At 34.8% G+C, this 11,423-nt stretch overlaps 1 protein-coding gene and 1 long non-coding RNA gene across 2 annotated transcripts; one reads left to right on the top strand and one right to left on the bottom strand.

Moving 5' to 3' along the window:
* Positions 1-1,531: 1,531 nt before the first annotated feature.
* LOC110928664 lies at positions 1,532-2,588 on the bottom strand. Its single transcript, XR_002586543.2, has 2 exons — positions 2,140-2,588; positions 1,532-1,813 (listed from the first exon to the last, which is right to left on the bottom strand). It is a non-coding gene; the product is annotated as an uncharacterized LOC110928664 (long non-coding RNA).
* Positions 2,589-2,838: 250 nt separating this feature from the next.
* On the top strand, positions 2,839-5,390 carry LOC110928663 (probable 6-phosphogluconolactonase 4, chloroplastic). Its single transcript, XM_022171678.2, has 3 exons — positions 2,839-3,086; positions 3,172-3,307; positions 4,778-5,390. Exons 1-3 carry the CDS (start codon positions 2,935-2,937, stop codon positions 5,246-5,248), a joined length of 759 nt encoding a protein of 252 aa, XP_022027370.1. The 5' UTR covers positions 2,839-2,934; the 3' UTR covers positions 5,249-5,390.
* Positions 5,391-11,423: the final 6,033 nt, after the last annotated feature.

The following is an 11,423-nucleotide window of genomic DNA, read 5'->3' as shown; positions in this document are numbered from 1 at the left end:
GTTGTTTTTGGTTTTTGGGGTGTCTTGCTTGCAACAAATTGTTGCTTTGTGTTGTTGAGAAGTTGTACAACTTTTTGGTATTTAATGGTATGAAAATTTGAGTCTCGATGATGGCTTTATGCTCATTTGAGAGGTCTGGCGATGAACGTGTATAATGGGTATGATGGTACACGTCATTTGGCTTGGCAATCTTCGTTGCAGCCATATCCCGCTTGGGTTTTGGTTGTCGTACATTAGTTTGGTGTTTAAATTTTGAATAGGCTATGATGTTTAAAATCTTGTTTTGCAAAGTTGAGAAGACTTAATACAAGCAACTAATGAAAACTAGATTTATGAGAAAAAAATGCTTCTTTGTGATGCGCTTTTAAGTTAGGTTTAAATCCAATGACTCCTTTTTTCTAGATATTTTTTTTGTTGTACTTTCTTATTTAGATTCAGGTTAACGATCTGCTTAATCAGTTGTTATTATGGTTATTGTAACCAACCTGGCATCAAAAAAGACAACGGTTACATTGATGTGTTCAAGCCTCTTTGTAGCAACTTCATAATAAGTTTGCATTTTTTATGTATTGTTTTTTTAATTGAAGTATACCATAACTGATATATAATTTTTTTGATTTAGAATGTCCACGTCTAACGAAGACATGGACGTATTCGAACGGCTTACAAAGATTCTTGAAAATGTTGTGAATCTTTACCGGTGAATCAACGAGGATACTAGTCGATTGATGTAAAACTTATCTGGAAATGGTGCTTCAAACGACGAAAACAGTGTTTCAATTCGGTTGTTTAAACTTCCAATTAACAAAAATCTAGTCGTTTGGAGCACCGTTTAGAGATAAATTTTACATCAATAGACTCGTATCATCGTTCTGATCAAAAGTCCTAAAATATCAGTTTGTAATTTGGAAAAAAAAAACTTAAGGGTAAATTACTTTTTGAGTCCCTGTGTTTTATGGGTTTTAACTAGTTGAGTCCAAAAGCAAAAAGTTTAACGACCTGAGTCCCCATAAGCATTTTCTTTAACCATTTGAGTCCAAATTTCTAACCTAGTTAGAATTTTATTGTTAAGTTCTGGTAAATGACCAAATTACCCCTATGAAACACATAAAACACAGGGATTCAAAAAGAAAAAGAATATATTATTATTATTATTATTATTATTATTATTATTATTATTATTATTATTATTATTATTATTATTATTATTATTATTATTATTATTATCATTATCATTATCATTATCATTATCATTATCATTATCATTATCATTATCATTATCAAATAGATCATATTCAAACCCAAATAGATCAACAAACCCATACATCTTTTCAACCATATCATCATCTTCACCAAATAGATCAACAAACCCATACATCTTTTCAACCATATTCAACTCAAATTCCAATTTCCATAACAACCTCACTATCATCTTCATAACCAAACAATGGTGTTTCACTTCCGACGTTTTTCGAAACCCAATTGTATAACTTGACCAATGTTGGTTGAAACCCAAGAGAACAACAAGGTATATTACAAGTATGATTATTCAAATCACGTGCTTGACATACTTCAGTTTTTATATCTAATATAACAAATGCAATAGTTAATTACAACAACAAAAAAAAAAAAAAAAAAAAAACAAGTAGAATGGGTAATCTCATGGTAGTAGATACCATCTCTTCATGTGTGAGTACCATTCTTTGGGTCATTGTTTTGAGCGACCTAACTTCATGTTCAGTTTCATAAACTTTCTCCATGACATAGGCCGCTTGATCCTCAGCTTCTTGCCGAAGAGCATCTATCACTTCCCCTTTGAACAGGCAAGAATTCGTATCAAAATTAACATTAAAACCCTTACCCAATGCTTGTACAGAATTCAAAGAAGTATCTAAAGCTTGTATTCAAGAATCAAGATTTAATCTCCAAACACAAGCCCCAAATTTTCAGATTCAATCCACTGACCCCATCAACACCCCCTCTTCACCCCTCAAAAACTCCCCATTTGACACCCCATCCATAATTTCAACAAAAGCATCCACATTTTCAGCAAACTCACAAATAACTGTAATAGAATCCAAACAACCACAACAACCTGTACCCAAATTACCAAATTACCAAAATGACCAAAATTCTCACCTTCTTTCGAATCGAAAAGCTGTAAGCTTTCACAGATCCGCTTCTCTGGGTCCGAACCCAAACTAACTCTGGTCAATAACCCATGAGATTTCCGGAAACAGAAGAAGCTGGGGATGTTAGGGTTTGATGAGGGTATATCAGGAAGAATAATAAACAAGCCATGGCCATTGTGTTTGAGCTTGAGTTGCAATTAAATTAACAGTTGTGTGAACGATTGATCAACGATTGTGAGGTGGGATTGCCGTTGTGGAGGCGTGAGTGATGCGAACCATTTGAGAATTGAAGATCTAGGGTTAGGGTTTGATTGTCAAGAAGATGGTGAAATTAGTAAGTGGGAATTGTAGAGGGAGATGTGGGAAGTGAGGGAATCGATCAATTGGCTGAGAGATGTGGGAAGTGAGTTTGATTGTGAAGAAGTGGAAGAGAGAGAAAGAAAGGCTAGGGAGATAAGGGTGAAGAAAGTGAGTTTTTTTTATTTATTAAATATAGGGGTATTTTGGTCATTTAATAATACTTAACCAAAAAATTCTAATAGTGTTAGAAATTTGGACTCAAATAGTTAAAGAAAATGCTTATAGGGACTCAGGTCGTTAAACTTTTTGATTTTGGACTCAAGTGATTGAAACCCATAAAACACAGAGACTCAAAAAGTAATTTACTCAAAACTTAACGTAGTTTTTTTAACTGAGGGATCGGTGAAACAAAATAGCTGAAAAGTGGGAGTGGGAGGGAATTTAAAAAGGGGGACTGTCGAAGGTTCGTCACCTCCATCTAAGATCCATCCAGTGAAGAAAAATGTCGCAACCTGTAATTCACAATTTGGAAACAGAATCACACGTAGCCGACGCTCTAGCAACCTACATCGCCGATCTATCCGCCAAATTCATCGCCGCTAACGGCTCATTCTCCGTCGTCCTCTCCGGCGGTACTTTAATCGACACTCTCAGGTACCCAAAAAACCCTACCATTCAAATTCACTCTTTGAATAAATATTGTTTGGTTTGATGAATTTGAGCTGAAATATTATTATAGGAAGTTGCTGGAGCCTCCGTACATTAAGTCGATAGATTGGTCGAAATGGTTGATTTTCTTTTTGGATGAACGTGTTGTTCCTCTTGATCATCCTGATTCTAATTACAAGCTTGCTTATGATGGATTTCTTAGTAAGGTAATTTATATTAGGTTTTTGTTGTTTAATTGTTCTTAGGGTTTTTGAAGTGTAGATAGGCTTTAGGATATTTGTATTGTGATTAAACGAGCTAAACTCTCGCCTCGAGCGCGCTTCAGTATCGCTTAAATGAGCCAAAGCTCGGCTCGCCAATGTTATCAGCATTATTATTATGTTATATATAAAAAATAAAATTTTGTTTGGGCTTGTTTAGGAGCTTTCTATTCCAAGCTTGGGCTCGGGCTTGATAACTAACAAGGCTTGAGCTCGGGCTCGTCAAAGCTCGGCTTATTCGAGCTTTTAACCGAGCCGATAACGAGTAGCTCTCGAGCTTCTAGGCTTGTTTACACACCTAGAGAAAAGTTATGTTTTGTGTTGCTAATTAAGCGAAATGATGAAGTATTTTCGTGATATTTTAGGGGCGTTCGATATTCGGCTAAGTAGTTAATGCGGTAAAATATCGGATATCGGTCAAGGACCGATATTTGAGATATCGGTTATCGTGGTAGGATATCGGTGGGATATCGGTAATTTTAATATCATGCTAAATAAGAAAAAAGACAGATAGTAGAATTAAGAAGAAAGGTACTGATATCAGGAAAATCAGTGATATATTGGTCAAATCTCGGTCCAATATCAGTCAAATATCGGTCAACATTGCTGATATTATTGGTACCAATATTTTGACCGATATTTTGTACTGATATCTCGGCAGGGGACCGATAACTGATACAGCACTGATATATCGGTTGATATATTGGGATATTAACTACATAGATATTCGGTTTTAAATGATTAAACTGAACATAACCAAAAACTGTTTAAAACAGAGCTGAATTATATATTCGGTTTTCGGTTCGGTTTTTGAACTGAATTAGAAAAGAAAGATCTTGTTGTTTCTTCAACAATTTCTGATCTCTAGTGGACCTCTCAGTAGGATTCGAACCCAGATGAAGTTCTGACCATCTGTCAGTTGGTTGAAACTGAATTGGATATTGTCTTTGGTTTGGTTTTGAACTTCCTGAATTCGGTTCAGTTAGGTTTTTCGGATTGGACGAGATACATTTTCAAACCAAATAAACTGAAAACCGAACCGATGAATATCATATTATTAATCTGTTCAGTATAATTTCAATTTGTGAACTGATTTTGGTCTAATTTAACCTGCTTTCATTATTCGGTTTCAAACGCTTAAACTGAATTGAACCCAACCTGTTTAAAACCGAACAACATTACATAATTCGGTTTTTGGTTTGATTTTGAACCTTTTGAATTCGGTTTCGACTGAATAAACTAAAAACAGAACCGACGAACATCATATTACTAATCTGTTTGGCTACAGAATTTCGATTTTTGAACTAATTCTTGTCTAATTTGAACCACTATCATGATTATATCAATCTATTCGGCTACCGAATTTCATTTTCTGAACTAATTCTGGTCTAATTCGAGATGTCCCTATGATGTTAGGTACCAATACCCAAATCTAACATATACCCCATCAAGGAAAACTTATCACCTGAGGAAGCAGCCGATGAATACGAGCAGCGTCTTAAACAGTTGGTAGCAAACAATACACTAAAAACGTCACCAACAACAGGGTTTGCTAAACTCGATCTGATGTTAGTCGGGATGGGTCCAGACGGCCACGTTGCGTCACTCTTCTGCTGGCATTTTCAACGGTTCGAGAAGAAAAAATGGGTCACGTTCATAACAGATTCACCCAAACCGCCACCTCCTAGGATCACGTTCACTTTCCCTTTGATCAATTCTGCGGATCAGATTGCGATGGTGGTCACTGGAGAAGATGCGGCTGATGCGGTTAAGGTGGCGTTGGGTGAACATGCGTCGTTTGGTTACCCGTTGCCTGTGCAGAAGGTGAAACCTGAAGGGAAACTCACATGGTTCTTGGACAGTGAGGCTACTTCAGGGCTTAAGTAAAACAATAAGTGCATGATCATATGATATGCTATATATTAATAAGCCTAGGTGCATCATCACATGACCTTTGTGGTTTGCTTTAGTTTGTGTAATGTTTCAAGATTTTAATATAAAATAAAATTCTGTGAAATACTTGATAAGATTATGTGAAATAACAATATGCAGACTAATAAGTGGGCTGACAAATCGTGTCTTATCGGGTTTAACAGGTATCTAACGACGCGTGTAACACAAGTATTAAACATGAATACACCTCGTTTATCTACTTTATATCTTATGTTTATAACACGGTTTTACGTTTTATGTATCAAGAAGAAGAAATGATGGATCCTAACCTCATAATTATATTTATTTTTAAAAAGTAAAAAAATCACGTTGTGTACTTTTTAAGTAAACAAGTCTAATCGTGTCTTATACAGATATCTATTGCCAGCTCTAACAAGAGTAAATGGAAATTATGTGAAACACTTGCTTCATGTGATGTAAACTTTGCTATACAAATAATATTCGTGGATTGTTTCTTCTTCCGACAAAAGGCTCAAGCCACGCGTACGACTTGATTCTTCTGGTTGTTCCAGGCATTGGTTCAACAGAAAATCCAATTTTTGTAAACAACGTAATTTGATGCCGACGCTTGTAAGCGACGAGCTTTTGCACACCCTAAGCTGTTGTAGTTGAATTAACTTTGGACCCTATAGCCACCTTCTTGAGTCATGACTATCAGCATACATCTTAAGCATTTCAAAGTAAGTAATAGTAAAATTAGACATAATTAGACATACCATACTAGTTCAATTCCTCTAAAATGTATAATTAGACAACCCACATAGTTATTGTTGTCTTTTGAATTTTGTTTTGATTAGGGAAGACACATCTCGTCTAAAATCTACTCATAAAATTCACATATTGCCCATGGATGCCTAACTGAGCACTTTACTATTTAATTCCCTACTACATTGTTTAAAGACGGTGTTATGTCGTTTTTTTAAGTCGTCTTTTTATAAATAGTTTATCATTATATATAAAAGAAAAATATTCAAAATGGTCTTCAACTATCATGATGCTTTTGTATAAACATAGATAAGTTGGTTATGCACGGCCATGGGAGATTTGACTATTGAGAGATGTAGTAGGCCCAACAACTAGTTCAAATTAGCCCAATAACTTCATTGTGATAAATGATAATCCGCTAATATGTGATCCTAACTCAAAGTCCATAGTAAAGGATCCAATTTGAGAATTTTGAAGGTACGATTTACTAGATTCGATTCTGACCAAGATTGACCACATTTGGTCGATTCCGAGTAATTAGGTGGAGTTGAAGAAAGTTGCCTCGACAGGCTACCTTGTAGCGCTTAGGGGCTGTTTAGCAACATCTGAATGGTTAAGTGCTGAACCAGTAAGAGATCTGAACCATTAACTGTTGAATCATTAAGTGTTGAACCAGTAAGAGGTCTGAACCAGTAAGAGCCTGTATAATGCTTTACCGTTCATAGGCAAATGTCCGACCAATTCAGATTAGAGGTCTTAACCATTCAGACTCTGTATAATGCTTAACCATTCAGAGGCAAATGTCTGAACCATTCAGACATCTGCTCGTGAAACAAACAGTCTGAGCCATTAAATGCTGAATCAGTAAGAGGTCTGAACCATTAAGAGACTCATTAAGAGGTAAACAAACAGCCCTTACTCGGGGAATACTCGGCCTTGGGACCTTGTTTTACAACCATTATTATTATTATTATTATTATTATTATTATTATTATTATTATTATTATTATTATTATTATTATTATTATTATTATTATTATTATTATTTTGTCTCGGTACTTTGATTCAGTCCAATTTAGCAAACATAAAATCACCACCACCACCAAGTGCGGCCAGTTAAATATTTACTTGGGTTTTATATACCACCAGGCTGCATTTGATACAACTTATATTTACATGTTATAAACTGAGAACACCACCAGTTTATAACTTTAGAGCTAAAATATGAGCTAAAATGTTACATAAAGCATAACTTTAGAGTTTAAGACAAACACTAAAACCGCACCCTATATAATTGTTTACTATAAAACTCAAACCTAAAGTTGATCAGAAAACGATGATAATGATGCAAATTAAAAGAAACCAGGTACCCGGCGTATGTGGTATCAAACCAGAACAAATAACACGAAAATAAGCGACAAAAACTGTGACAAATCTTTATTATTTACCCAAACCAGAAAACACCCCTTGAAACCCTAGATCTCACTAATAATGAGATCTGTAACAATACAAGAAAGAAGAAGATCAACTGATGCAATCAGTTAATCTGTACAAACCGATACAAACAGATCTCACATGAGATCGAACTGATTACAAACGATCTAGAACAATAAACCGTAATCGCCTTGAAGAAAGAGAGGACTGATACTTCGAGAAGATTGCTACCTAACTCAACTGTAGAACTCCTTTATATACTGATAGCAAAAAAACCTTCAAGATACACCTTCAAGTTCCCATTGTTTTACACATTGACCCCAGATACACCTTTAATCCCTGAACAATACGACCTGTACAATTCTTACCCAAAAATAGTTAAAACAGAATAACAACAATATCAACTGATAAAATGTTGCAACATGAATTAATCATATTGCAATAACTTAATTTAACATGCCCTCATAATTCATGTGGCAAACATGTTATAAAGACCCAGATCTTCACAAAGAGTTTGATGTTGATTTGCATTCAAACCCTTTGTAAAGATATATGCTACCTGCATTTTTGTACTAACTTTTTCAGGTTCCACAATACCTGCAGCTATTTTCTCTCTTAAAAAATGTAAATACAATTCAAAATGTTTAGTTCTCTCATGAGACACATGGTTTTGAGAAATTGAAATAGCTGATTTACTATCACAGTACAGTTTGACAGGTAGACTACAAGTAATCTTTAGTTCAGCTAAAACATTAATAATCCACATAACTTCACAGGTAGCTGAGCACATAGCTCTGTACTCAGCTTCCGCAGTAGATCTAGAAATCACATTTTGTTTCTTGCTCTTCCAAGAAACAAGTGTTCCTCCCAAAAATATACCATATCCAGTAACAGACCTTCTGGTCTTGAGACATTTAGCCCAGTCACTATCCACAAACCCAGACATAACCATATCACTGGACTTCTTAAAACTAACCCCCTTTCCAGGTGATAATTTTAAGTATCTCAATAACCATTGAGCAATATCAAGATGAGATTGACAAGGACTATGCATGTATTGACTCAAAAACTAAACAGCATAACTAATATCAGGTCTAGTCAACGACAAATATATCAGTTTTACTATCAATCTTTGAAAGCCATTAACACTTTCTAAAATCTTTTGATCACTTTTACACCTGTTTGTTACCAAAAAACTTTGCTCAATTGGCGTTGTAACAGGTTTACAACCCAAATAGCCAAACTCATTTAACAACTCAAGACAATACTTTCTTTGAGACAAACAAATACAATCATTAGAATATAAAACTTCGATTCCTAGAAAGTATCTAAGCAAACCAAGGTCTTTTATATGAAAATTTTCTTTTAAACTTCTTTTAACATTCTCTATTGCAGATTTATTATTTCCAGTAACTACTATATCATCAACATACACAAGTAATACAACAAACACATCTTGTACAGCACAAACAAGGAATAGTCACAAATACTTTGAACAAAACCCATAGAAGTTAACACAGAAGTTAACTTTTCATTCCATTGTCTTGGTGCTTGCTTAAGACCATACAAGGATTTTACCAACTTACAAACTTTATTACTATCTTTTGAACTATAGCCTAGAGGTTGTGTCATAAAAACATCCTCAGACAACGTACCATATAAAAAAGCATTATTAACATCCATTTGATAAAGTGGCCAATTATTATTAATAGCAAGCTTTAAAACAATTCTAACTGTAGTCATTTTAACAACTGGTGAAAAAGTTTCACCAAAGTCGAGCCCCTCTCTTTGATTAAACCCTTTGGCCACCAATCTGGCCTTATATCTTTCAACTTCCCCATTTGCTTTATATTTAACCTTATAAACCCACTTGCACCCTATTGGTTTTCTACCTTTAGGAAGATCAACTAACACCTATGTATTATTTCTATATAAGGCCTCCATTTCACTATTCATAGCATCAATCCATTTATCATCTTTAGCAGCTTCATTATAACAAGTAGTTTCACATATTTTATTTAATGAAGCAACAAAACACTTATTTTCATAAGACAAATGCGCATAACTAACGACTTTTTCTATACCATACTTAACTTTACCCTCAACAACAAAATCACCAAATCTTTTAGGCATAGACGTATTTCTAGAAGACTTTCTAACATTTATATTACCCTCAGATTGGTTGGTCTCAACATTTGACCCTATAGTGTCCTCTGCCATCTCATTTGTATCCTGTCCACTACTGCCCTCCTGTTCAGTTTGTTGAATCATCTCAACATCTGATACATGGGCTGATGTAGAGGGAGACAATGGTTGCTGATCATCACTAACAGGATCTTGAGCACCATTTGTACCCTCTTCATCATCGGGTATGTTAGAAACTTCGGACACAATGTTATCAAAAAAATTTGCATGATTCAGTTGTTTATCAAAAATTGGTTCTTGGTTATCGAAAGTTTTAACTTTGAAAGGATATACGCTTTCATAAAACTTAACATCTCTTGAAAAAAATATTTTCTTACTATCTAAACTCCACAACTTATATCCTTTTTTAAAACGAGAATAACCAAGTAACAAACATTTTTCAGCATTATAAGAAAACTTATCTGAATCATGTAATACAGTACTAAAACACAAACATCCAAAGTTCCTAAGATGTCACACCCTGGCTTTGCGGAAGCGTGGTTAATTTGGTGTGACTTCTTAATACCATAGCTTAATCATAACAAAGCTATATGAATTTAAAACATGCAAGATCATCCATTAAGTATTAAATACCGAATACAATACCATTGTCTTAACGGGAAATACCCTAACAACCATAACATTGTTCAACAATACAAACAAAACATAAACATAGTTTAAGGACTGTGACTTGTCCAGGAAAGAGTCACATTCCCTAAACCCCGGATGACCTCGGAAACTAGTGCAGTGGGAAAACGTGCCATACCGTGCCAGATTAAGTTGAAAAATCAACAATAATGTTGAGCGAGTTCATGTGTAAGTGAGTAAATAAACCTTTGTTCGTATAAAAAATCCTGGTATGCAGAAAATAAGGAAAAAGAGATCACCAATGGTTTGCAAGGCCATTGATATGTGTGAAATGCAAGTAGGAAGGCTCAAACCTAGCAGATTTATGCGTCGGGTACAAAGTCATCCCGAGGTCCATTATGCTGGGCCTGGGACTGGGCTCGCTACACCCAAATAGATCTATCGCTCCTGCCCCTCGGTCCTACCCTGAGGATTAATGACCTCAAGTTTCCGCCTACCCATTCACATGATCTAAAGTAGTAAACCTCCTTACGCTAACCATACCATGTATAAAGTAATCATAATCAAAGTAACATGTATTTCACCCCCGCAGTTTAGAAAACTGAAAGCAGTTAAGAGAAAAGGGGGACATGAACTCACAGTCGGTGCGTCTCTACCAAGTACTCCAAATCAGGCAGCTGTGCAAGGACCTACATGTGCTAACTCTATTAGACGGACGGTCGTGCCTTAGCTTTATAGTTTAAGTTTTTGGGAAATAGTTAGACAACTATTTTGGGTTTACTTTTCGTATATACTTGGTAGTTAATCTCCTTCCCAAGGATGGGGGATTTAATACATGTGCGTTCGAATTATATCATTAAGTCTCACTTAATATATATTTATTTCTAATTCCAAAATATAAATATTTTTCTCAAAAAATATTATATTTTCATTCCACGAAATTTTCCCCAAAAATAATACGTTGACAAAGTACGCGTTCATAAATATTTCTGGATAATGCGTAAGTTACGTTTTATCATTCGAGTGGTAATAAATATTACTAGTGTAACTTATATAGTTATCGTAGAGGCGTTCGTATTATTTTGGATCTGTTAACGTTCGAAAATATTATTTTTACTCTAAAAATAATATTTATGTATTTTCACAAAATAATCATAAACAGTGTGGTGAAAATATATTTACTAAACATATATTTATC

This window comes from Helianthus annuus, chromosome 3 (genome assembly GCF_002127325.2).
Source record: "Helianthus annuus cultivar XRQ/B chromosome 3, HanXRQr2.0-SUNRISE, whole genome shotgun sequence".
Classification (NCBI taxonomy): Eukaryota; Viridiplantae; Streptophyta; class Magnoliopsida; order Asterales; family Asteraceae; genus Helianthus; species Helianthus annuus.
This window is presented reverse-complemented; position numbering and strand designations above follow the sequence as displayed.

What these genes read in the sequence shown, in the direction of transcription:
- LOC110928663 (XM_022171678.2), top strand. Translation starts at nt 2,935, where the DNA reads ATGTCGCAACCTGTAATTCACAATTTGGAAACAGAATCACACGTAGCC. An exon ending in ACTTTAATCGACACTCTCAG is followed by an intron (nt 3,087 to 3,171) that starts GTACCCAAAAAA and finishes ATATTATTATAG; the next exon opens with GAAGTTGCTGGAGCCTCCGT. An exon ending in ATGATGGATTTCTTAGTAAG is followed by an intron (nt 3,308 to 4,777) that starts GTAATTTATATT and finishes CTATGATGTTAG; the next exon opens with GTACCAATACCCAAATCTAA.